This window comes from Calypte anna, chromosome 3 (assembly GCF_003957555.1).
Source record: "Calypte anna isolate BGI_N300 chromosome 3, bCalAnn1_v1.p, whole genome shotgun sequence".
In the NCBI taxonomy this organism is placed as follows: Eukaryota; Metazoa; Chordata; class Aves; order Apodiformes; family Trochilidae; genus Calypte; species Calypte anna.
The window spans coordinates 109,212,052-109,239,709 of NC_044246.1; the positions used below are offsets into that span (position 1 = coordinate 109,212,052).

General features: G+C 42.0%; 2 protein-coding genes across 3 annotated transcripts; one reads left to right on the forward strand and one right to left on the reverse strand.

Moving 5' to 3' along the window:
• MEP1A (meprin A subunit alpha) lies at window positions 1–14,769 on the reverse strand. 2 transcript variants are annotated; one of them, XM_030447843.1, is made up of 14 exons: window positions 14,701–14,769; window positions 14,591–14,615; window positions 14,445–14,498; window positions 13,650–13,690; window positions 13,462–13,540; window positions 13,073–13,190; window positions 11,791–11,966; window positions 9,079–9,300; window positions 7,734–7,883; window positions 4,975–5,190; window positions 3,632–4,090; window positions 1,526–1,699; window positions 694–901; window positions 1–328 (listed from the first exon to the last, which is right to left on the reverse strand). In XM_030447843.1, exons 1-14 carry the CDS (start codon window positions 14,767–14,769, stop codon window positions 181–183), a joined length of 2,139 nt encoding a protein of 712 aa, XP_030303703.1. In that variant the 3' UTR covers window positions 1–180. The 2 variants fall into 2 exon arrangements, with proteins under 2 accessions (XP_030303703.1, XP_008488938.1); XM_008490716.2 differs by lacking the exon at window positions 14,591–14,615 and having other exon boundaries at window positions 13,462–13,536; window positions 13,646–13,690; window positions 14,697–14,769.
• Window positions 14,770–22,711: 7,942 nt separating this feature from the next.
• LOC103525760 (taste receptor type 2 member 13) lies at window positions 22,712–23,665 on the forward strand. The gene has a single exon (XM_030447585.1). It carries the CDS (start codon window positions 22,712–22,714, stop codon window positions 23,663–23,665), a length of 954 nt encoding a protein of 317 aa, XP_030303445.1.
• Window positions 23,666–27,658: the final 3,993 nt, after the last annotated feature.

Consider the following 27,658-nt stretch of genomic DNA (forward strand, 5'->3'; position numbering starts at 1 on the left):
TCAGCAAGGTGCTGCCATGGTGTTGATAGAATATTTCATCCAAATGCTGACTGGTATTCTACAAACTGTGTTCATAGTTTTTCACTGAAACCAGATTTATTACAAACTATGGAAAAAAACAAACAAACAACAAAAGCCAAACAAAACAAACCAAGCTGAGATTTATACCCCTGCAGCATTTTATCTTCTAGCCATAATGGAAATGAGGACTATGGTTAAAACAATGGTTCCAGCAATTCCACCAATTGTCATTCCCAGGATGTCCCCATGGACCTGTCTTGATTGACACCTCTCACCAGTAAAGAAGAAAGCTTGTCCTGATAGGCACCTGGGAATACAAAGCACAGAGTCACATGAACCATGAGTTTTGTCCTGCCCTATAAGCCCACCCCAAGGTCCTAACACTCAGTAGCTTGGAATCACAGTTCCCATTAGAGAGAGATTCAGGTCACAACATTTCCATCTTGTTTGCTACTTGTATCCCCCTGGAAGCATCACAGAATGGGGTTTCTTTGCCTCCCCTTATGACTGCTAGTACAAACATGTCTCTGCAGGGAAGCATTTTGTTCTTTCTTTACTCTTTCTTGAAAACCTAGTGGCTCAGACTCTGAGGTCTGTAGCTCCGAATACTTATTAGCTGCAAGATTTGGCTCAGAAGAAAGTCAAGGTAAGCAGGGAAGAGGTCTGTGGTACCTGCAGCTTGGTCTCCCTTTCACATTGACACAGACTCCATCATTCTGACAAGGGTTTGGCTCACATGGGTCTGCAAGATGAGGCAGCTGTTCTTGAATGGGCTCCATATCCAGGGCTTCTCTCCTCTGCCTTTCAAGAGTGAGTTCTTCCAGGAGGGAATATGATTGAGGTTCAACAGGTACTTCAGTGTAGTTGAGGTGAATTATATCTTAAAAAAAAAAAAAAGGAAATAGAGGAAAAAGACATTGGGTAAGAGTGAGTGCTGCTATATGTAGTATTGTTTGTGCCAGGGACTCACAGGGTGGATACTCCTCGACCTGTTGCCTTTTACAGAGCTCTCACCATACACAGCAAGTTTAGAATACTTAAAACACAAGGTGGAAAATAATATTGAAATCATGGTAACTAGTCAGGTATCTTGTAGTTTGAAAAAGTATGCCAAGGGTGGCCAATCTGTTTGGCAAATAAATACCATGAGTAAGGCATTTTATTATGTTCAGTGCTTAGAAGTGCACATAGCTATATAGCTAATCTATATATATAGCCATATATATAGGTTAGGGTGCTTAATGATGTCTAAGAAGTTAACCTTCAATAAATCATTGCCATTTAGATTCCTCTGAACTCACAATTACTTTAGCTAATATCACCCACCTGAAACTAAGACACAAAAATGCTTTTAAAAGCTCATGCCCATGAGGACAGTAGATAGTTCAGAGGCTGGTGGCAATTGTTGTTTGAATGTATGAAAAGAGATAGAAAGGATTACCCTTTTAATTTTTTTATTGTTATTATTATTTTTTGTAAACAGAATCAGGATAAGAGTCTTTACCATTAAAATCTGCAAAAATAATCAGGTCATCATTTTTCAGGAAGCTTCTCCTTCTCATCTGGCTGTGGGATATGAAGTTAGTCCACCCCCATGATCTACTTCTATAGCAATTGCATGAGGCATCAAATATTCCAGTAAGTGATGGTTTATCCCATATCAAGGTTTTGTTATCCCCTGCAAAAAGAATAAGAGTGGCAAATAAGAACCACAAAGTTCTGCAGCTGGAAGTATCACATGACATTTTCCTGCACTACCTTGTTAAACAGGATTGATGCTGCACAATCAAGCTCAGAGCTGAAATGCACAAACAAATCACAGACAAATGACAAACTATGGGTGCCAGCAGATCCTTAGATGTGGTCTGCATGAGGACTCTTAGTGTCCATGAGGGCACTGAAATTGCACTAATCCCTTCATTAAGGGCTATCCAAACACAAGTTACCTCCTTGTTGTCTCCAGCTAAGAGCTCCCTCTGGCTCAAGGGCACTTCATCAGTTTTCAAGTACCTCTGGATTAGTATAGTAGATTTTGTTCATTGCTATGGTTCTGTTAAACATATTAATAACCAAGGTTTAAAACTTCCTACTGAAAAAAGTGTGTACTAACCTTCCACTGGAAAAAGTGAAGAGGGATAGAGATTACCCTCTAGTATTTTATTCTCTACCATATTCACTATGGTCCTGTTCTTATTTCCTTGAATTACCACATCCATGGGGTATTGGTGAAGGGACTCGAGCACAGGCCCTATGAGGAGAGGCTGAGAGAGCTGGGGCTGTTCAGCCTGAAGAAGAGGAGGCTCAGGGGAGACCTCATTGCTGCCTACAACTACCTGAAAGGAGGCTGTAGCGAGGTGGGAACTGGACTCTTTTCACAGACGACCTTCAACAAGACAAGAGGACACAGTCTTAAGTTGTGCCAGGGGAGGTTTAGGTTAGATATTAGAAAGAATTTCTTCACGGAGAGGGTGATTAGGCTATGGAATGGACTGCCCGGAGAGGTGGTAGATTCTCCCTCCCTGGAGACATTTAAAAAGAGACTGGATGTGGCACTCAGTGCCATGGTCTAGCAACTGCTCCGGTGGGTCAAGGGTTGGACTAGATGATCTCTGAGGTCCCTTCCAACCCGGCTAATTCTATGATTCTATGATTCTATGATGATTCTAGGGATGGATGTGGAACTGTGGTGCTACATGATGTATATATCTGGAGTTAAAAGGTAGCCCCTATCTGAACCAGTCCATAATCTGAGGTCTACACCCAGGCAAGCAAGACAGGCTTCAAATGCTGCAGACTGATCCCACAGGTATTTTCAGGTATTTTTTTCTTAAATACAGCTACATTGTGAACACTGTATTTTGACCATATAGCTTGAAGTTAAACAAACCTACCAAGTTCAGTTTTAACTTACATTCTTGTTGCTTTAATAATGGAATACAGCACCCTGCTGGCATTGCACCGTCCTCTGGTGATATCACAGAATCATAGAATGTCAGGCTGGAAGGGACCTCACAGATCATCTGGTCCAAAACTTTCCAAAGTGGGGGAATCCACTGCTCCCCCTGGGAGACCATTCCAGAGCCTGACTGTCCCCAGAGTGAAAAAATTTCCTATTGTGTCCAATCAGAATCTCCCAGGAGCAGCTTGTGCCGATTGCCTCCTGCCTTGTCCATGGGACTCCTTTTCCATAGGGAGTCTCCATCTTCTTTGTAGCTCCCTTTTAAGTACTGCAACATCATATAATAAGGTGGAGACCCTAAACCTTCTCTCTTCTCAAAGCTGAACAAACCCAGTTTTCTCAGCCTTAAGATATGTCCCATATGTTAATGGGCAAACCACATGTAGAATGGGAACTGCCAGCTCTTAGGAGAACTCTGTATCCCAGGGATTGCTCCCAGTAACACCAGCCTTCTATCTGTCACTTATTACACTAGATGACTTTTTGCACACAAGAATTCCGAGTCATACACAGGAAAGCCACACACAGGACAGTGCCCCAAACTGTGAAACTTAACAAAAGTTGCCCAGCTCTGGGGTCCTACATTCTGTCCTGCAACTCAGAGGCTCTGGATTTCAATTTTCATCATTCTTCCAGGCAGACACCACTTACCTGAGCTTAAATGGTCTTTGCGTGTGGTGAAGCTTTTGCTTGAGGACATCCTTTTTGAGACATCAGGGTCCTGGTCCAGCACTGTGAGCACAGCTTGGCGGTTCAGTGCTGGCCACTCCAGGACACCATCATTCTCTCCACTGCACAAGTGAAAGGCAATCCGACTGTAGCCACTTATGGTAGATCTGGGATGCAAACTTATGCCAAAACCATAACCCTCTGGGCTATAAAACCGAGGGCTTTGGATAACATCACTCGATGGTTTCTCAAGGATTTGGCTGAAATTCCGAATGACCCACACTGCTGTGGGACAGGGGGTCTCTGTTAGTGTGATGTCATCGATTGCAATCCCACCAGATGAAGAGTTGGGGCTGCCTTTTAGTCCTTGGAAGATGTAACGAAACTTCTTCTGGGCGTTCAGAGTTACGTGGGCAATTTTCCAGTTGTGGTCAGCATCCGCTTTTGTGAAGGGCAAGTAAAACATTGTCATCAATATTATTAGGGATATTCTAAAGCAGCTTATTCCTAGCCATCCACTCCAGATGCATTTTTAGATAACTGGACCACTCACAGGAAGGCTGGAGATCTGAAGCTGGTATTGTGATTATAATACACTCACATTTCCCTGTAATCAAAATGCTCTGGATACATTGCGTGTGGAAGTCTTTACACATCACTGAATTGCAGTCTCTGCTCTAAAGAGCTTAAACCCAAGTCATAATGAGTGGGAGTCACTGATGAAACATGTTAGAATTAATTGCTGCTGTTGCTGCTTTTCCAGGTACTTATCCCTGCAACTTGCTGCAGCTTGGTACAGGCAGGTTAGCACAGGTCTTGGGTTTTGACAAGATAAATAAAAACATAGGGCCACAGTGGATGAATTTGTCCTATTTAGCAAGATCAACCCAAGTGGGAACTCGGTTCATATTTCCAAAATTATTTATGTTTTCATATTGCGAAACATATAAAAAACAGGCTGGCATTCTTTGATTGCAGATGAGTACAGGTCCACCTGTGCAACTCACTGCCAGATCACATCACAGCCAGTGGAGATCTAATCAACTGAATCTAAATCAACTCCAGAAGAGTCTGAGGTCTCCCTCAATCCCCGAGTATAATCTAACATTATTAGGAAACTGCGACTTCTGCTGTGGAGCACCTACATGCCATTATTAGAACACATAGTTTCACTGCTAAAAGCACAAAATTAATACCAAAATTTTTAGCCAGATTACAAGACATTCTGGCAGTTTTGATTTCTGAGCTAACCCACTGCCTCCGTGGACTCAGTGAGCCAACCTTTTCTCCCTTGATACTCTATATACTCATATTCCCAGAATTACCTTGAAAGGTTTGAATTTTCCTCATCTTGCGAACATTCCCAGTGCCATCATCCTCTTTCAGCCAGATGATCAGCTTGTCTGAAGGGCTTCCTGTAATCTTATAGAAGAACTGGAGGCACTGCTGAGTTCTCTTTGGGTAAAGGATTCGAGACTCTAAAACTGCCACCTCATCTGCCTTGCCAGAGCTGGTGCTGAAGTACATGAAATAGCCAGCATCTGTGAAGGAAGTGGAGAGTGTCACTATCTCTTCCCAGATTTCTTGCCAGCTGCACGGTGTAAATTCATCACATCAAGTCCACTTCTTTAGTAGGTTAAAGTGTAGTACTTAACATGAAAGGAAATTATATCAGCAACCATCCAAGGTAGAATAAAAAGAGTAATTTAGCTCCTATACAGAACTCACTGCTGGCACCTCATGTCAGGTTTGCATTTCTTGAGCTAATTAGAAGCTGCAGCCTCAGGGATGTCAAATATGAGATGGAGGATTAAATGCTGACTGCAAGTAACTAATAAACATATTTTTTACTTGGTTGAAAGGGAAGATAATCTGAAGATACATATGCAATATTACCTTGTAAAGAGGACAGTAAGAAATTATCAGTAGTGAAGATAATAAAAAAGAGTTAGACACAGAACTAGCACTCTCCTGACCTTTAACATGAAGCTCTTCTTTAGAGTTTGGCCAAAGATTTTTCAAAACTCAGCTGCTCAGTTTGCTCAAAACTCAGCAAAAATTGAGTTTTTTGGTCAATTAGTTAAGAATTCCTACCTCTCTAGTTTAATTTCCCACTAATATGTTCTGAAGTATTCTTTAGATTTGAGATGTCTTATTTTATTCTTTTATTTACAACATTTGCACACATATCTTACTGTCATCTGCTCATATCATATATTACCTTACTGCATTGCTCTTTAGTTATTCATTATAGCCTATGAGTAAAGAAACGTGTGACATTCTTTTAGTTGTTGTATGAAATCTTCTTCTGCTCGGGGGTTGCTCCCTTGCCCAAGGTAATATCTGAGGTATTATCAGTTAAACCCAGAGATGCATAAATGCAGCTTCCTGCATGGTTAGTGAAGGTGATCAACCTCTTCATTCTGCTCCCTCTAACCATGTGAGAGGAAGATTCTCCATTACCTCCAAACACAGCAACAAAGCTTTGAGCTCATACCCACAGAAACCTTGCCAGAGATACCCAAGTGTTTTACACACCCATATGACACTTCACCATAAGTTAAATTTCTGTTTAACATGTTTAAATTGAACAGAAACATGTTCACTCTTCCCTCAAGTGGGAAACAGGACTGTGAGCCTCATTCAGGTGTCTACTTTCATTGCTGAGCTTAATGTGGTATCAAAGTCCCCCTTTCTGGTAAATCATGTCAAATAATGTCTACATGAGGCACCTGTGGCAGTTTGGATATGGCCTTAGATTTCAGCATGGAGAAACAGGGATCAAATCCAGAGCCAGGCTGCCATCTCCTCTTTAAGCTTTAGGCTGTGCTTTCCTTCTTTCAGTTCAGCCAGTAAACAAATAAAAATCAAAATAGTCAAGCTATTTGGGCAAAATATAATCCACCTGTGTTAGAAAAATAAAATTAGTCCCCACTTGAGATGGCTGCAGAAGTGATTCTCCAAAAATGTCTAAATTCCTGATGGAGTCAATGAGCCTTCAAATAACTCCAAAAGGAGACATCTCCCTACTCAGTCAGTTCCTTTAGGCACTCTGGAGACCCTCAGAGGCACCCACCCCTCTCCAGAGGGGAACTATTCAGAGAACATCTGTACCTGTTTTGCACCAAGTCACTACATGCTAGAGCATAAGTGGAAGTTAAGTGCTTACTTCAGACTGATTGGATTTTTTTTTTTAAATTCAGCTAAATTCTTTTTCAGGTACAATGATACTATATGGGGAAAGAAAGAAAGAAAAAAAAAAAAGGAAAGGAGAGTGAGGGTGAAAAAGAGGAATGTACTTATAGAAGCTGCCAGATGGTTTTACTGAGTTCTATTGCATTCTTGAACCTGATCTAATACCAGCATTATAAGAGGCTGAGGATAGGTTTTTCTTCCCAGGGGGTGGGTCACATAAGGGAAAAAATGTGATGACACCATTTGAGATTTTTTTTCTTTTGAAAAATGGCAAAATTGCCATGTGAAAAAGAGAAATCCTTACACTCCTCTCATGAAATACTCTGCAACTTTCTTCTAGCTCCAGAACCAGGATTCCTCAAGCTTAACTTAACATTTGCTTCACAAACACAACATTTATGAGTGCCTATGAGTGCTGTTTCGTTCTTATCTCATGGTAACATAAATCCTGGTCAGACTTTGGAAGTTGTTGTAAATCCCTTTCCAGGTAATGCTTAAAAAGTCTCTGGTTAAGATTGTTCTTTGTCCCCTTTTATCTTCCTGGTGTGGAAAACATTCCACTCTGTTGAAAAAACTTAATGAGAGCATCCAGTGCAACCATAAACTCAAGGGTAAAGACACAGGAAAAGAAAAGAAAAAGGGCTTTTTGCTTAACATAAAATATTACAACTCGGATGCTAGCTGGATAGTATCTTAAAAACAGTAATTTAATCCTGTGTTTTCAGAGTAGTCAGGGCTTGGTATTCTCAAGGGTTGACTATAATGACAGGTTAAGAGAAGCTGTTAAAGACACTGAATTAAAAGCACACAGACCAGCACAAACATACACAAGGGACCATTATCCCAGCAAGCCCCTTTTCCACATGAATGTGTTCTACTGCTTTTTTACCTCTACAGCGTCCAGTAAGTGTGTGGTCTTGTTGCCCTGTAGCATTGCTCTTTTCATGGACCCAGTCTAGATCATCTCTGGTGCCCTGGATCATGCCACAGATATTTTCAAGCTCAAAAGAACAATGGTCCAAAAAAGTATGAGTTGAAGCTGGAAAAAAAAAATGCACACGTGGTTACTTCCAATCTCATTTAAAACAAAATTTCTGCTCTAATTTGGTGGGAGGAGGGGCAGTTTAGGCTAATATAGACATCTTCTAGAGAAAGTGTAATCCCCAGTAGATATGTCCCCAAAGATTCAAAGAGGAAAATTTGATTCCTGGAGGATTGCCTGCAAAAAGATACATTGAAATCATAGAATCAGACGGGTTGGAAAGGAGCTCTGAGATCATCAAGTCCAACACCTGACCCACTCCCCCAGTGGTTACCAGACCATGGCACTGAGTGCCACATTCAGTCTCTTTTTAAAAACCTCCAGAGAATCCACAACCTCCCTGGACAGCCCATTCCAATGCCTGATCACCCTCTCTGTAAAGAATTATTTCCTAATATCCAACCTAAACCTCTGAAGCTGGCAGAGCTTAAGACCACGAATATACTTAAATATATTTTAAAATACTAAACATACCAATGTTTAGCCATTGCAGAAGGTTAAAAATATCTACTAAGTGCCCCAGCTGGCACAGGGACTGGGGGTGGCTTTGTGCCCACACATAAGCCTTGGAGAGAGAAGTCCCTTTGTGAACATTTAACCTCTGCTGGAGGTTGTTCTTCTTTATGGCTCACTTGCCTACTTGATGAACATGAGCAAAGTTCTTCCACTCCAAGCCAAGTCCACCCAGTCACCTTAGGCCAGTTCAGCTCAATTTGTCTGCAAGTTGTTGGTTCTTTTGCCAGATCCATGGGCACAAGAACTTCTTGCTAATAACCACATCCGGTGGTAACATCTCCAGCTTAGTGACCAACTGGATGTCAGACTCCAGACTTAGAAGATCTCAGGTGCAAAATAAGCTAATTAAAACCAAATATCACTAAAAGAGGACAGAGAACAGTTGCATTCACCTCACCACACACCAGCAGAACACAACCACACACCTGAACCCTAGGAACAACATGGAAGAATGCAAACGGAAAAGTTTTCATTATAAAAAGTTCATAAATTAACTTTTACAGAAATAATGACAGTAGCAGAGTCGAAGAGAGAAATGAGAAGAGAATGAAGACCACAGGCCCTCTCCTATGCCACCTCAAAAGTACCTGAAAAGGGTTTTTGTGGGTTTAGAGACACAAGGGAGGTAAATCAGAACAAAGTACAAAGAGTTTGCCATGGTTGTATTGTGACTTACTGCAGTTGTACATGCGATTCAGTCTTTCCAGATCAATGGCACTGAGGTCCAGACGTTGTCCAATGATGTCATTAAATTCTGGTATCTTTGTTGTGATTGTGGGGATGCTTTCATTTTTGTTGAATGAAAACGGTGCATAGTGCATCACTGATTCGTAGTCATAGGGGGTGTTCAAATCAGTGATGTAGCTGTCATCATACTTCTCAAAATTGTGTTCTTGGCCTGGTAAAAGAACAGCAAAGTGCTTCATTTTTATTGAAATAGGAAACGAGATGGTTTTACTTTGACCCCTTGGATATGGCATTCTGAGGCTAAGCTTACATAACCAAAAGCGATGAAAACAAAACATTAAAATAAATATTTAAATGTATATTAAGAGAAATATTAAAATATTCAAAGGCAGTGGGATGAATTCATTTGGACAACAAAGCAGTTTTTTCAGATTACAGTTCTGTGCCCTCACATGTGACTTCAGTAAGTTCAAAATCAAGTTATCAGTGAGCTGTAAAGAAGGGGATTTATAGGAGGTCGGATTAGATGGTCTAATAGTAAGCATCCTGAAGGACTAAATTTAAGGCTTAATGTATTCCATTTGAAAGCCTATGAGTATGGATGCAAATGTTTCCTAGAATCTTAGAAAATATATAGACATGGAGAGGCCTTGGAGTCCTCCACTCATTAAGGGGGCAGATATGACTCCAGACACTCCTGGAGTACCTTCAGGGTCTGTTCTTCTTTGAAGCAAGGAATTAATTAGGAATCTTGGGACAAAACCAAGATGTTTTTACCTTAGATTGGCAATGTTGCTATGATATTTCTGTTGTAATGTCTTTTATAACAATGTTTCTCATGGTTTCTTAGAGAATTTTTTTTTATTATTATGAAGGTGTCTGATAGGGGAGGGAGAAAGAGCCATTTCACATACTTTAGTGTGGAACAGAGAGAACTACAAATATTTTCACAACATTTGGTATTCTCTTTCCAGGAAGAAGTAGCATATGACCACCCTTGGTGGGTAGGTACATTTTCTCTGGGCAAAGGCTGCCCTTCCCTTTTGCAAGTCTATTCTGGGCACAAAGGTCTTCAGTTCAAGGCTTGAGATTGTGTAAGAGCTTGGGATTGTTTTATTTGATACTTGAATTCTACCTTTTATCAAAAAGGGTGAGATCTCACTGAGTGCTATCACTTTTTATAGCTGGGGACAAAATCTTGGCCATAAACAGAGATAATTTTTAATGATATTTTTTAAGATCATTTCAAGGCAAAGAGTAACTTCTCTACGTTTTCACAAGAAATGAGCCAGGGGGCAGTTTCATTTGACTGTCTTGTGTGTTTTCATTCTGAAGTGACTCTGTTTTTATTATGAAAAAGCTTACTGGCTTTTCTGCCAAGAGCAACATGAACAGGGGATTTCTCCTCTCACCAGCCAGCTATCTGCACTGCAGTTTATTCAGCTGCATTTGGCAAACTTGCTACCATGGTATTTCTTTTGGGATCTGCCTTACTTCCCTCTAGAGTAGCAGAAATTTTTTTAAATGGCTTCAGCAGAAGTTTTCTACTAAAGGAATTTGCCTTTCAGAAAAATGCCATTCTATAGGATAGGTAGGAACCTACAGAATTTAAGAATTGACTGTAGTGGTGTCAGACCAGCCCCAGTACTCCATTCAGAATAGTGTCACACTAAAGTCCATCTTTCAGTCTTTATTTTTTTTGTGTGTGTGTTCCAGATTTGTGGTTTCAAATCCTGGACAAATAAGTACAGAGGATGCAGTGGTGGATTTTTTGAAGGGTGGGGGGGAAGCATGGTTTTGGCACTGGTTTGTTTAGCTTTCCCATACTTCTGTACATTGTGGAGCCCACAATAGTGCATTTTAAGTGCATTCTTACTTTGGAGGAGGTTAGCTACAGTGCAGAGTAAAAAAAGGGCCCAAAAATCAGAATTTAGATGCTATTAACATCATCATCTTCTCACCGTGATTCAGGATAAGACCAAGTCAGTAATGAAGTGAATTTCTTTGAGTGCTGCTCCTAACAATAAAAATAACAGTCTGCAAATCAATATCCACAGCCCATCTACTGAACTTAGGGTTCAGCCACCCTAAAAGACACTGCAATTGCAGGGCAGAGGCAAGTGGTAATGAACGTGGCCTTTCAGCTTGAAGCAATCCAAAAGATCAGATCACTTGACAGGGGAGAACAGGGCAGAGCTCCCTTTTATGTGTCCTGTCTGATTTAAGCACTTTAAGACTTCTCTATGTACAAAATAAGAGTTTCCAGTTCCATGAAAACCTGAATTCTTTCAGATTTTGAGAAGTCCTTACATTAAAGAACCACCACCTCATAGTTAAGGACATGCTGGGATCCCCACAGATTACCCCAGCAAGTTTATAACTTGCATTACACAGAGACAAAAGAGGCTCAGAGTGGGGAAGTGATTTCTTTAAAATAAGAGAGCAGACCAGAGGCTAAAGGGGAAATAAAATCTATATTCCAAGAAAGGTCTCTCTCTTCTGGCTCTGGATATTCTTTTGTCTTTCACAAGAAAAGCTGTATAAAAATCCTGCTATATATACAGTTTGATTTACAGGGTTCTCAGGTGTGACCTAGTGCCTTTAAAATAATATCTGTAGCAATGTTATAAAATGTAAAAGAGAAAACAAGCAACTGGTGATTCTGCACTTCACAAAATAGGACTTGAAGGTCAAAACCCACCTGTATTAATTTGATCCCACCAGATGGTCACATAGTCATCCCTGTCCGTCCTTGACTGCTCGTGGTAAAATCCCAAAGCATGAAGGATCTCGTGTTCCACAATTGCTTTGTAGTCACACCTCTCCCCAATAGAGAGGACCTGTCCAGTCTTTAGGTCACCCACCATGGACCAGCAACTGAAAAAAAGAGAGATCTTAGTTTCTGTTGAGTCAAGTTTTCTTCTATTTATGCTCTCAGTCTGCTCACTGGATTTATACTAATATCAAAGCAGGTATAAAAAGATAAGGAGTAACATAAATCATTATTCAGGGGCTGACCAAGTGCCTTGATACTCTACAGAAACTCTGCTCTGAGATCAGATTAAGCCACAAAAAACCATACTGTCACCAGGCCAGCTCTTTACACATCCTTTGTGTTAGACAAGCTGACCTCTGATTTTTTGAGATCTACAGCAGTTTAATCCCATATCAGCTGCCCATATCAGTTTTGCCAAGAAACACAAGACGTGCATAGAAGCAGTAAACCTGTGAAAAACAGACTGAGATTTTTGGCAGTCAGCCAAAATCAGGCTCCTCAGCCAATTCCCTGGGATTCTCAGGGGTAACCTGAGGGTGGTAGGAGAGGCAGCTGCCCAAGAGCACCTCCTGGGACTGCAGCATCTTACGCACATCACAAAGCTCTGCCAGGTTAAGCTTGTTGAAGCAGCTCTGAACACAGTGCTGTGGGTATTGAAAGCAAAGAGCTTGAGCTCAGGATCTCCTGAATAGTTGCTAGCAAGAGTTTTCCACTTTTCAGCACTGACTCCCCCAAAATCATGGTGTTTGCACATTGCTTTAAGAGAAGGGTCACAGGACACTTAAGGAAGAGATGATGGCAGAAATATCAGTGCATATAGGCCTCATGAAGTGCTGGGAGACCAAGAAATATTCAAAGCTGACATAGTGGGAAGATTTTTGTGCCTTTCTACATGCTCTTTAAAAACATGTTTACTTGTGGAAAATAAAACAAATACTTCCAGTTCCTGAAAACTGAGTATAAAACCCTTTAAGAGCTTGAGATAACCTTTCATTAAAGAAGAGCCATGTCAAAACAATAGCAATATTCCAATAAACTGGCTTTTCATCATTTTTTTAACCTGGCTTTTAAAAAGACTTCAAAACCTGACTTCTGACTATCTAAACACTTGGTAAGTTAAGAGGACATACATGGGAGTCATTTCACCCAACCACTGAAATGGCAAACAACTCAAAGTAGGAAAGTGGAAGAGCTGATAAATCCTTACCCAGATTTTTTTCTAAAGATTATGTAAGTTTTCTCTCCTTCATAGGGCTTGAAGTCAACACAAGACTTAAGACGGAACATTTCAAATGTCTGAAGAATGACAGCTTTGGCATTCAGATCTGGAAAACACACATCCAAGGTATGCACACAGGCAGATGCATGGGACCAAAAGAAAAATTATTGGAAAACATCATAGAAGCTGATAAAATTGTGTTTTGTTATGATAGCAGGAAAAAAAATGGGTTTTGGTATAAAGGAGCAATCGAATTATTAAGTGTGAGAATTTAAGTGTGAGAAACACACTTCTGAAAAAGGGAAAATTTTGATCACAGTATGACTCCAGTACAGATAAGGATTGGATCTAAAACCAGAATAAAATATCTGCATTACCTAGGTCATCACCCAGAATGTATGGAATAGGGAATGTCCATCTGTAGGTCTCATTTTGTAGGGCATTTCGCTGATCTTGCTGAAAAGGGAATTAACAGCTGGTGATATATATATATTGGAGAGATGGGCCTCTTCATACCAAAATTACAGTTAGGACAAGTGATAAATACAAGGTTTTTATTACTTACAGGGAGCAAGATATCACCCTGGAAGAGATCCAGTCCAGCAGCTGAAAAGAAATTTTATGAAAAATAATGTAAATTAAATATCAAATGTATTTCACCTCATAAACCATATTGAGCCCACTTATATGAGGTTAATATCCTCAAGCATTTACAGACAAACAGAGATCTGTTTCTTTACACTGAAATATAGGTAATGTAATGGTAGTTTCTATTCAGTATTGACTGCTGAGCAATATCTGCATTTTTGGTGGTGAAAACCTGGTGGCCACTGTTATCCATGCCTAGCTTCATAAATTCTTGTTGCTGTCAGGCAGCAGCAGTCATGGAATGAGACAATATTCTAGAGAATACAGAAATACTGAGTAACACATCAGGAAGAACATTGGGCAGTGCACCAGCAACAGATACCTGGAAAGAAACTAAAAAATAGAGGAAGACAATGCAGTGCTATGTGTCATTTCCATTTGATTTCCTTCCCATTTATGTACAAGCTCAGTAACAATCTGAGCTATTTTCCACTTTTTAAAAATTGATAAAAAGCATCCAGAGACGGTGGAAATCCAGAGCCTGTCCAATGGATCTGTCCATACTTCAGAAGTGAAAGATTTCTGCACCCCTTGTTTACACAGGGTTGCAGCCATGCGATCATAGCCAGAGGAAGGTAATTTAAAGCTCAATTATATTTTTCTTTTTACCACAAGCTACCTGACCATCAGTCACCCGTGTCTTTTTTACAGTACTAAAAGTTCAGCTTTTTAATCACAATTTTACAGATTGAGAATGTAGACATGAACTTACCTAAGTTTATATCTGGAATGTCTTTGACTATCTCACCAACTTCAGCATCAGCTGCTGCAAGACAGAACATTAGGGGTTCAGATGTGGTGGCACACAGCAAGCAAAAGTAATGCCTCAAAATTCCCAAGAGCTCACAGAGTACTCACCAGCTTTATTGGAGAGAAGCCTGTCCTGAAAGAGAACAAAATACAACCAGTGTAAGGTATAAGATGTCTCTGGACTGAGATGACCCTGTAGAAATCAGGTTTCTACTTACAGAGACTGGAGTACCATGTACATGACAGAGTAGAAATGTTAGGCAGAGGGAGAAGATCTTGGAGCCCATTTTTGCCATGGAAAAAGAAGCTGGTCCCTCCCATCTCTTGCAATATATAGGGGATGCTGCTGAGCTTTCCACTGAACCCCAGCCAACCAGCTTTGAACTTTCCAACTTCATAGCATAATAAAAGTAAGATTTATCTCCTAAGTGGCATGGGATGGCATTGCTGTTATCAGTTACCCAAGGCAACCCTGGAGGAATATTACAGAGAGGAATGTGATAACTTCATCTGTTCAGTGTAGCTGGGGCAAGGCTCACACAGTCTGGGTGTACAAAGATCTCAATCTGGCCCAAAGCTGCTGACTGCTCCCACTGTGCTTGTTATCTGTCAATATTATGATCCTGACTGCCACACACTTTAGCAGAATTATTTCATGTTTATGGCACTCCACTGGCATTACAATTTGGCCCAGTGCTGTTTTCAATTAATAATTAACATCACATTGAAATTATTATAGATAAAAGAGAGATGATGATAAATGGCCTGGCAGTGTTTTCATTTGGCTGCTTCCATTCCAGGACTGATGTCACTCTTTGCCTCCAGGAGTGGTCATATTGTCCCAAAACATCCTCAGCAGATCCTTGGCCTTCTAGCTTGATGCTCATTTCTTTGTTGGGTTTCAGAGATGACAAATTCTTATCCACGTCACAATTTTAGCAAGTAAGCAGGTTGACAGGGCAGCCCTGGGGAAGTCCAGGCTGGAATCCTGGGGTCAGCAGTAGTTGGGAGCTGAAGGCAGGAACACACAGATTCAGGCTGGCATGGATCAGGAGCACAGGCAGAGGAATGGATGGAATCCTCTCAGGATGTCAAAGCAAACAGGGACAAGTGAAGAAGGGGAAGCAGGAAGGGCAGGAAGGGGTTTGACCCTTGTGATCCCTCAAATTTATGATGTGTATGAGATGGAATACTCTGGTCAATTTTGGTATCTATCTTTTCCACTGCTGCCTAAGGGAGGGTTTGCAGGTGTGACCTCTTTACTCCTTTTCTCCTTCTGAAGGGTAAAAAGTTCCTCAGAGCTGAGCAGTGTCCTTGGCTCTGCACACCAGTCTCCAGCTGTAACTATAAACATGGAGTGTGATCAGTCCTCAGAGCAGACACTGGCTGAGAAACTTGCTGTTAATTTCAGCACGTGCAGCTACTTCTGAGAGACTTAGCTGAAAGCAAAATTACAAAACAGAAAATTCCCTTTATCCTGGCCCAAACCAGGACATTGTTATTTTGTTTTTCTCAGGAAAAGCAAGGGAGAAATCCGTCTGCCAGGACAGGTCATAGCCTGGTGTTCACAGACCCCAGATGTGTGGGATCGGTCTGGATTATCTAAACTGTCCTCTCCTGTCTGAGACAAGTGCTCTGACCCCTACATCAGAGTCAGGTCTGGTTTAATGATTATTTAGTTGGACCAAGTGTTTTCACTTTCCAGGCACTGACATTTTCCAAAGGAAACTCACTTCAGAAGGATGAAAGCATTCATCCCTCCTCCTTAACCATCAGGGATGGATTCATTTGCAGCTGGTGGAGCTCAGTACATCAGAAGAGCTGTTACCACAACTGCAATGGAGTGAGATCAGCTACTCCCCAGAGGTACCCGTTGGCCTCAAATGACCCACCAAGGAGTCTAGAAAGTTCATTTTTGGGTCCCTGACATGAGGTAAGATGAACACAGCCATCTGAGATCCATGTATCACAGGGGATGGGCATGTGCAGTCCCTTTGGGCTGTTCAGAGGGATGTAGCCTTACCAGGATGAACCAGAAAGCTCTTTTCCTCCTTCTCTCCCTTTCCTGCTCCCTTTGGCAGCACAGAGCAGCTGCACACAATCCTGACAAAAATTGCAGCTGATAGATTTCCTTTCTTTTGCAGTTAGCCTGTAATTCTATCCGTGGGCCAGAGTGATACCTGCTCTGAGTTTTTGATCTTTCTGGTTACAAAGGCTGATTTTCCTTCTACTCTCATCCACCACATCAGCCCTTTTTCTGTATATTCCAATTTAAAATCAGCTTCTTGAAGGAGACCAAGCAGGTGCATCAGCTTCACCTAACACCCTGCCAACATCCTCTCCCTATAGGAAATCTCTGCCCAGGCATCAAGGACATTTTCAAGTTACATCACATGGGGAGATTTCCAAGTACCCTGTGGCTGCATCTATGTGTTTGCAGATTTCTGTCTGTCTGGAAGCTGACTCATATGAATAGCAGAGGCCATGTAGAAAATAACAACTCTGAAATTGCCACCTGGTGCCACTGCTGTTTACAGCTGCATACCTGTGCTTGGATGCACTCCCATAGGCACTGCTGGCCTTCTGCAGGAAGCAACCCTACAAATACCCAAGAAACTGCTTATTTTTCAATAACTGCTCTCAGGAAACTCATGAAGGCTGACTGCTTGGGTTTTAAACATTTTTCTTCCCCTTCTTTCCCACTAAGCAGTTAATTGTCTGTCACTGGTCACAAGTGGCAGGAAGCTGCTATCAGCTCCCCAGCCACATGCTCTGTCACACACCCACAGCCTTTACAGTGTCAGCAAACCACAGGCAAACAACCTCCCAAACAACAGCCAGACTCATTCCTCCAGAAATGAGACATTACCAAGGACAGGACCTAAACAACCCCCCCTGTTCATTTTGCTCCCTGCTTGGAGGGTTTTCTAAGTGCTGGGTTTTTTCCCTGTGGCTTTCAGTGGGTGCACATCTGTCCTCTCAAACCCCACCTGTGATGAGAACAGGCTCAACCCCTCATCTTGTAATGTGGTTTATCCTCAGGATCTCCAGACTTCAACCAAAGAAAGCACTGGGCAGCAAACATGATCTGTTCCTGCCAAAAGCCATCTCTTGGTCTCTCCTCCCTGGGAACAAGCTCCACAGAAATGGCTTTATTTTCTATTCAGTGGTTTGGTCCTTTCCTGCACCATTTAATCTGTTGCCAATCAAATTAGGTCAGGGCCATGAGAAACAAAATCAAATCCTAAAAACATCTTCCACTACCTCTTCCTTCTTCCACTCACAATTTCTCTACCTCTTCTCCCTCAGAAGCACAGAGAGACAAAGAATGGGGCTGATGATCAGTTTGTCACACCTTGTCCTTGCCAATCCTTCATCCTTAGGGGTAGAACTCCTCACACTCTTCCCTTCTCCAATGTGGGGTCCCTCCCATGGGAGAGAGTCCTTCACAAACCCCTCTGACATGAGTCCATGCCCCTAGGTGCAGAGAGTCACAATCCTTGGTATCTGCCCAGGTATTTCTTCCACATCCCCCTCTTCCCTTTCCTGCAGGTCTTCTGGGAGTTTCCTTTTCCCCTTTTTAAATACCTTAATCCCAAAGGTGTTATCACCTTTGCTGATGGGCTCAGCCTTGACTAAAGGTGATGCCACCCTAGGGATCTGGGGAAGTTTCCAGCAGCTTCTCAGAGAAGCCACCCCTGTGGGCCCTCCCCCCACTGCCTATTCATTACTGTGTGATTAAAAAAAATATAAAAAATAGTTGCACCAAAAATGCTGTGCACCACTCCCCATGCACCCAAGGGTGGATCTGCACTGGATTCCCAGAAGGACAGTATCAGGATAACACCTTTAGCATTCAGACATGAAACACACAGCAGAGGGTAACAAGAGAAATTGTTCTGCTTTTACAATATAATAAATATCTGTAATTCTAGCTAAGAAGTGTGTATCGTGTGTATTAAAAACATGAGCATGTATAAAAACAGGTACCTGAATGGAAGAGGAGGAGGCTGCTAGGAGAATTCCCTGGCTGGAATAATTCTGGCAGAAGCCAGAGGGAGGGATAATAAATTTTACAGCTTGTTAGTGCTGAAACAAACACAGAGGTTTTTGGACACCTAGGTAATCACTCTGGTTTAGGTGGGTAGTTTTATGGCATGTTATTGTATAATTCAAAGGACTGTAAATTTTGAGCCTAGGGCTAGTAAGCACAGGAGGGATCCATAGGATTTTATGACTGTTTTACAATTAGACTTTAATCCTAAATTGTTCAAAATTTAAAATAGTGCCTAAAATTAAATTAAAAAAAATAAAAAAAAATTTTAAAAGGGGGGTGGGAGAATGCCCTGTAACTTATAAAATATCTGCATTTCCTCTCTGCCTGCACTGAGCTGGGACTGTTAAGAAGAGATAAGGCATGGAGGGTGCAGTAGATGAAGATGCCTGTTCTTGAGATTAGGATTTCCTGAGTTCATTAGTTAGAGATCTCAGCCAGATACACTGGTATTATTTAAACTGGCTGAACATCAGCATCTGACTGGTCACTGGGGCTACATTGAAAAGAACACATGCTGGGGCAGAGTTGCATTGCTCTATATGGCCAGCACTAACAAGGGAATTAATGCAGAATAACCCAGAGTGCTGGACAAAACCAGAGTACATTTAATAAAGTAATACAATGATACCACAATAGAAAGCCTTACTACCCGAGCTATGGGCCAAGAAAAAGAGGATGGGAAATTTCCATGTGTAGGAGCTGCTCCTCAGAACATTCATCCCCAAGTGTTAACAAGATCAATGTGCTCATGGTAACATTTTAAGCCAAATCTAGACTCTCACTGATGTTGGTTTAGGTCAGCAGCACATAAGATAATATCACCTTAAAAAAGCTCCTTCCTGTTTCTGAAATGAGACAACCAACAATTTAGGCCAGAGTAACATATCAAGAACTACAGCATGTGTTTATCAAAATCCACACAATTTATCAGGCTGCCACATCAACCAATCCCTCTTGCTTTAAAAAGCAACTGCCTACAAACAATCAATCAAATAACCACTGACACAATAAAACATCCAACTTTTCAAACAATATCAGCACAGAGGCTTAATCTTCAGATGTTTTTTTTCTGGAAATGGGTTATATTCTGCTCACATACATCAGGAGAGAAATAACAGAGAACCACAAAAAAATAGCCTTGTGTTTTCTGTCATCAGAATGGCAGGGAATCTACACCACAGCACAAAGCAGCTATCAAGCAAGGCAAGGAAACCAAAAGTCCCTCAAGGCATTGTCCTGAAACCCTGTGGCAGGGAGGAAGGTACTTACACTTCATAATAAACCAACACCCCCAGGTCCTACCCCTAAAAGCAGTTCTCAACTCATTCTCTGCCAAATCTCTAAGCTTGGCATTGCCTCAAAATATGTGAGGGACCTTAAACTTGTCCTTACTGAACCTGATGTGGTTGGTACAAATATACAGAAAAGAAAGTCCTGCTTCTTCTCCAACAAAGTCTCCCTTCTTTATGGACTTTCACTTATAATTCAGGTTTATCAGCACAATAGGAAGACTCTAAAGAGGGATGTGGACAGGCTGGATTGATGGGCTGAGGGCAATTGGATAATGTGTCTGAGTCCTGGGTCACAGGAACTCCATGCAATGCTGGCTTGGGGAAGAGTGTCTGGAAAGCTGCCCAGAAGAAAAGGACCTGGGGGTCTGTAATGGTTTAGACCCAGCTGGTAACAAAACCAGGCAACCACTCACTCACCCCTCCCCACACTGGGAGGGGGAGGAGAAAATCCAACTAGGAGCTTGTGGGTCAAGACAAGGTCTAGAAGGATTTCACTCACCAATTTTGGTCACAGGAAAAACAGGGTCAACTTGGGAAAAAATCTGTTTAGTTTATCAGTAATCAGATGCATGCAGGGTAAAGAGTAAACAAATCTCAGGGCTTCAGTGGCTTAACCAACCACTCCTTTCTTCCTGGGTCCAAGTTACTTTGTTCCTGATAGTTCTACCTCTTGCCCCACAACAGAACAGAGGAACAAGGAATGGACTTCCCAGTCCATTCATCACATGTTTTTTACTGCCACTGCTTCTTCCTCAGGGAGAAGGATTCTTCACAATCTTCCCCTTTTCCAGCATGGGGTTCCTCCCATGGGACAGAGCCCTTCATGAACCCCTATGACATGAGTCCCTCCCAAGAGGTGCAGCCCCTCAGGAACAGATTTCTCCTGCCCACAGAATCATGGCCTGCTGTAGGAACAGGCACCTCTCCTAGCAGAGGATCCTCCATGACTTCAGGTCCACATGTGCTCCACCACGGTGCTCCACAGACTGCTCCACCACTCTCCTTCATGGGGGAACAGCTCCCATCCCAACACAGGCTGCAGGGGAACCTCTGTTTTGGAACCTCTTCCCCCCCTTTCCTTGCTGCCCCCGGTATCTCTGCTTGGGTATTGTTCTATGGCTCTCACCCCTGAGCTGCTTTCTTGCCTTCCCCTCGCCTCTGCCCTGAGGTCTTATAGCAATTTTTTTTCTCCTTTCTTGAATATATTAACTGCTGTCCTGGTTTGGGTCAGGATAGAGTGAATTTTCTGTCTTGTAATTTTGCTTTCAGCTAAATCTTTTGTAAATAGTTGCACTTGCTGAAATTAACAGCAAGTTTCTCAGCCAGTGTCTTTTTCTGGGACTGATAACACTTGATGTTTATAGCAATGGCTGGGGAATGCTCTGCAGAATCAACACTGCTTGGTTCTGAGGAACATCTTATGCTCCAGAAAGAGAAAAGGAATAATGAGGTAACCCCTGCAATCCTCCTTTAAGGGGGAGTCGACAAGATAAATGACCAAAATTGACCAAACAGAGTATTCCATCCCATACAGTCATACTCAGTATAAGTTTGAGGGATCATGAGGGTCAAACCCCTTCTGCCTTCTTCCTTCCTTTGGCCTTTTACCTTCTTCACCTCTCCCTGTTTGCTTTGGTATCCTGGGAGGATTCCATCCCTTTCTCTGCCTGTGCTCCTGATCCATGCCAGCCCATATCTGTGTGTTCCTGCCTCCAGATCCCAACTGCTGCTGACTCCAGGATTCCAGCCTGGACTTTCCCAGGGCTGCCCTGCAGCCTCGGTGGTGACGTGAGAGTTATTGGGGGAAAGGGGAGAGGAACATGGTATCAATTTTCCTGTATATTTGTATAGATTTAGTAATTTTTTTTCCTTTTTATCATTACTGTTTCATTAAAGCTGTGTAGTTTAGTTTCCAACCCACAAGTCTCTCTCCCTTATTCTCTCTCCTTTCTTTATCAGGGAGGGGGATTTATGGGAAGCCTCTGCCATTCAGTTAATTGCCCAGCATTAAACCATGACAATCACAGAGATGATTAATGGGCTCTCCCTGAGCTGAGGTAGAGCCAGATTTTGGACAGAAGGAAGATTTCAGCAGGTTTTCACAGGAGCCACCAATGGGCCCTTTCTTCTGCTACCAAAACCCACGCCACAATAACCCAACCCAGGCTGCTGTTCAACAGCTGGTCCAATATGAGACTGTGTCTCAGGATGAGCCAGAGAGTGCCCAGGTGGCCATGAAGGCCAACAACATCCTGGGCTGTATCAGAAATAGTGTGGTGACCAGCAGCAAGGAATTGTGGCCACTGAACTCAGCACAGGTGACTCAGATTTTCAGTTTTCAGTCTCACGCTACAAGAATGACATTATGGTGCTGGAATGTGTCCAGAGATGGACAACAAAGCCAGGAAAGAGTCTGGAGAATAAAGTCTGGATGAAAGAGGAAAGTGACTCCCCTGACAGTGCTTTGTTGAGTGCATCACTCCATGGATGTTTCAGAGGTGATGAAGGGTGAGGAGACCCCAGATCCTGAAAACCACCAACAACCAATCCTGGCACTATCAGCCCATCAAAACATAGTTTTGTGAACATAGGACTCTGAAAAACATCTGCATGGTCTGTGTCAACCAACACAGCTCTTTGGAAGGGAAATGTAAATACTGAGGACTGACTCTGACACCAGGTAATGGGATACCCAGCACATTTGAATTCTTCCATCTGTCCTGATTTGAATAGGAGCAGCACCAAAATCCCCACCAGCACCAGCTCTATAAAGCTCCACTTTCCATACCTGGCACTCAGGGAACAGCAGCTGCCAACCTGAGATAATCTCTGGAGCAACAACCTCTTTTTCTACCCCAGCACTCCTACCCATCTTGGAGGATGGAAGCTTGCACCTCTCAAGGGAAATTTAATGTCACCACGTACAATGCCGTGGCAATGGCCATCATCACCCTCCAGACATTTGCTGGCATGTGGATAAATGCTTTCATTGTTTCTGTGCTTTGTGTTTCCTGGGTGAAAAAGAGAAGCTTTAACACCAATGAGAAGATCTTGCTCCTTCTGGGATGCTCCCGGTTTTGGTATTCATGCATCACCTGGGTATTTACTTTTCTTGAAAATATTTACCCCTTGTGCTTATATGTTTCTCCCACACTCCAGACACTTTTTGGAATTCAGAGCCTCTTCAACTTTTCCAACTTATGGGTCTCAGCCTTTCTTTTTGTGTTTTACTGCATCAAAATTGCAAATTTCCGGAACACCTTCTTCATCTACCTGAAAGTGAGAATTGACAAGATCGTGCCATGGCTGATGTTGGCTTCAGTCCTTTTGTCCCTGAGCTATGGCATCTATGTCTTTGAGGTGATGGATGAAGTCGTCTGTGAGAAAATCAACTGCACCACACCGGGAAATTTCAGGAAGCAGAGGATGGGAATTAATGAATATATTTTCACCCTTTTTTTTCTCAGTGGCTTCTCATATGCGATTGCATTCATAGCAGTAATTTGTTCTGCCCTTCTCCTCCTTTTCTCTCTCTGGAAACACAAATGCAAAATGCAGACAAAGTCAGCGAAGAACGTCAGTGTGGATGCCCATATCAAAGCCGTGAAGTCAATTATCTCCTTTTTGTTAATTTACAGTATCAACTTTGTATGTTTAATCCTGTCACTGGTTTACAGGGTCAAGGAAGGATCTGGTGTGCCATATTTCATTTCACTACTTCAGCATGCTTTTCCATCTGTTCATTCCATTATCCTAGTTTTCAGCAATCCCAAACTGGAAAAGATATTGCTAAGGACCCTGTCCTGTGCAAAGTGCAAGATCTGCAAGAATTAGGAAATACAGTAAGAGATGAAGACTGGGAAAAAAAAACAAAAAATTGATATTATATAATAAGAAACAGCTATTTTAATCTCAAATCAACTCACCTGATATTATAGATGATATAGACGTTTTATCTTCAAATTTTATGTAAGGTATGAACAGAAAATGAAGCTGCATTCCAGGAAAAATGTTGATATTTTATGTTAAAAACAAGTACTTTAATCTCTAGTGACACTTCACAACAAGTGGGACCACTCTAGGTGGTACAGATGTTCTATCTTCAACATCCAAATTAAGAAAACTTTAATTAAATGCTTTGGACTGAGATTGCATGAGTCAAAATAATTATTGTCGTCATTTGCTTTAGATAATTATTTGAGTTGAATTATTGTAAAAACAAAGTTATTTAGAACTGATACACTGGCGAGATATGAAAGAGGAAAAACAATACTGCAAACAGCCTAAAAATGCTTTGTTATTCATTAACTGAAACTACCAAATTAAAAACCACATGTATAACAATTTTGTGTGCTAGCTTTTTTCTGCTGTGCCTGTTTGCTTTCCATTATTATGAGCTGCATTCCTGCCTTGCCTTGGTTTATGACTTCTGTCTGAAGGTATTGATCACCAGGATTCACCAGAGGTGGTTCCAAAGTACATACTGCAGTGCAGAAATGCCTCTGGCTGCAACTGGATGTCCCAGTGAAAGGAGACTTCAACATCTCCTCTGGACACATCTCCCCAGGTGGAAGGTTGAAGTTTTTAAAGGACAGGCACAACCACACCTCCCTCCCTTCCCTGCTGCTGCTCAGTGCAGTTGATCCCTCAGCACCACATCCCAATCACTTCCACAACAGGACAACAGCTCATTTTCTCAGGAGTATTCCTTCTGAAGGCAACAGAAGGTCCAGTAAGCAGGACAAACCCTCTTGCCCTCTTCTTGGGAAAATCTGTTGACACTCAGGGGCCCAGGTTACATTATTATCCATGATTGTTTTTCAGACAGGCAACAACGATGTTGCTTCGAGAAATCTGAGGACAATTAAGAGAGACTTAAGGGCTTTGGGACAACTGGTTAAAGTATCACAATCACAAGCTGTGTTCTTCACTATTCCTCCACTTGCTGGCAATGATGAGGAAAGGAACAGGGAGAGGCAGCAAATCAATAGCTGGCTCAGAGCCTCAAGTCCCTGGCAAAATTTTATGTTTTTTGATTCTTGGTCAGTTTACTTGACACCAGGCCTGCTGGTGACATACAGGGTACATCTGTCTCATATAAAGAAAAGGATTCTAGCCCAGGAGTTATTAAGACTCATAAATAGAGATTTTACCTAGATTTGAAGAGGGAGGGCATAAAACCAAGCTTGGTAGATCTAAGCCTCAGGGCAGCACCACCAGTGTTTGGGGGACAGAGTGCCATTGAGGTCCTTCAGTCTGCCATCTCACTGGAGGAAGAAGATGGAGAGCCACGTGGCAGAAAAGACACAGGGGATATTGATGGGTTAGGAACCAGAAAAGCACCTGAGAATGATTAGGTTGGAATTAGGTCTTCTCCCCTTATAAAGGTGGCAGCATATTCAATTGCGTGACTGAAATGCATCTAAAATCTTGATCACAGAGCGTGGGCAACAAACAGGAGGATCTGGAAGGCATTGAGCAGCAGGAAAACTGATATTAAAAAAAAACCTGAAAACTGATATAAACTGATATTTAGATACCATCACAGAAAGCTGTTGTGATATCTCTCATTGCTGGAATGCCACAGTAGATGGATATAAATGATTCGAGAATAGGAGACAGAGGGGGAGGCATCAAGGGAGCCCTGAATGTTGGAAATCATTGTGATTGTGTAAAGCTTAACATGAAAGGCTTCTCTGTGGAAAAAAAACATATAAAAGGGGTAGAAGAAGACTGTCTGGGCTGAACAAAATGCTTTGGTGGAAAGTCAGAAAAACAGGAGCAGCACCAAAATCCCCACCAGCACCAGCTCTATAAAGCTCCACTTTCCATACCTGGCACTCAGGGAACAGCAGCTGCCAACTTCTGCTAATCCCTGGAGCAACAACCTCCTTTTCTACCCCAGCACTCCTACCCATCTTGGAGGATGGAAGCTTGTTCCTCTCAAGGGAAATTCAATGTCACCACGTACAATGCCATGGCAATGGCCATCATCACCCTCCAGACATTTGCTGGCATGTGGATAAATGCTTTCACTGTTTCTGTGCTTTGTGTTGCCTGGGTGAAAAAGAAAAGCTATAATTCCTATGAGAAAATCTTGCTCTTCCTATTATGCCCCAAGTTTTGTTATTTATGCATTATGAGTAGATTCTTCTATTAAAGAAATTTATCCTTTTTGCATGTATCGTCGCCATGTACCAAAACTATTTGCAGGTATTGAAGGCTTTTTCAAACGTTTCCAATTTGTTGTTTGTCTCTTCCTTTCTTTCTGTGTTTTATTGTTTCAAAAATGCAAATTTCCAGCACATCTTCATCTACTTGAAAGGGAAAATGAACAGGATCATGCCATGGCTGATGTTGTATTCAGTCCTTTTATCCCTAGGCTTTAGCATGTGTGTTTATGAAGCTCTCTGTGACAACAGCAATTGCAGAACATCATGATATTTGTGGAAACTGAGGCCCAGTCAGTGTGGTTTCAGGAAAGGCATTTTGTGCTTTCCAAAGTTAATCCCCTTCTATGTCATGGTGATGTGCTTCGTGGGTGAGGGAGGGACTGTGGATGTTGTCTACCGAAACTTTAGTAATGAAACTCTATGGTCATGGCTTGGAGGGGTGCATGCTTTTTTGGCTGGATGCTTGGGCCCAAAGCATTGGATATTAGGAAAAATGTCTTCACTGAAAGTGCTGTCAGGCACTGGGAGAGACTGCCCAGAGAAGTGGTTGAGTCACCATTCCTGGAGATATTTAATAAACATGTAGCTGTGGTGCATATTGACGTGGTTTACTGGTGGTCTTGGCAGTGCTGAGTAAAGGGTTGAACTTCATCATCTTAATTATTTTCTTCAACCAAAAAATGCTATGAATCTACGATCTCATGAGACAGTAAGGAGAGATTGATCACTCTCCTGACTCACCTGAGCTTTTCTCTGAATGTTTTTTCTTGTTTCTATTTTTCCTGATTACCACACAGCATCAACCAAGATCTAATTAGTCACCATGGCCCCTCTGTGCAAGGTCCAGTACAAAAAAAAGTCCAAAGGCATTGCATGCCCCACAGATCTTAACACAACTTGCCTATTAAAAAAAAATAATAATTCATGACTTTAAAAACTTTAGAAACTTGAGGGTATTTTATTGTGGCAGTAACCCAGAATGGTTCCATCCCTAAGGCACTTTACTTTTGTAATAGATGAGTTTTGAACCCCGCCACGAGGACTCACAGTTATCTTTGCCCTTTTCCTCTATATGTTTCAGATTAAACACTTAACAAAAGTCCTACTTTACCTGCAACAATCTGCAGCAACCCTGTAGCTCTGCGTGAGAAAATAAACATGGAATCTGGGGTCAATGAAAGATATAAACAATCCCCAGTTTTCAGCATCTGGGTTTTTGGAATGCTGATGAAAGAGGACAGAGAGCCCCCTGACTGTGCTTTGCTGAGCAAACCACTTTGAGCATCTCAGAGGACAAAGGGAAAGGAGAACACAGATCCTGAATCCCAGAAGCAATCTATCATGCCACAATCACTACATCCCAACATGGATCACCCCACAAAAACATCTGCATGGTTCGTGTCAACCAAAACAGCTCTTTGGAAGGGAAATGTAAATACTGAGGACTGACACTGGGACCAGGTAAGGGAATATAGGCAGCATATTTGAATTCATCCACCTGTCCTGTTTTGAATAGGAGCAGCACCAAAATCCCCACCAGCACCAGCTCTATAAAGCTCCACTTTCCATACCTGGCACTCAGGGAACAGCAGCTGCCAACCTGAGATAATCTCTGGAGCAACAAACTCTCCATCACCCCTACCTATCTTGGAGG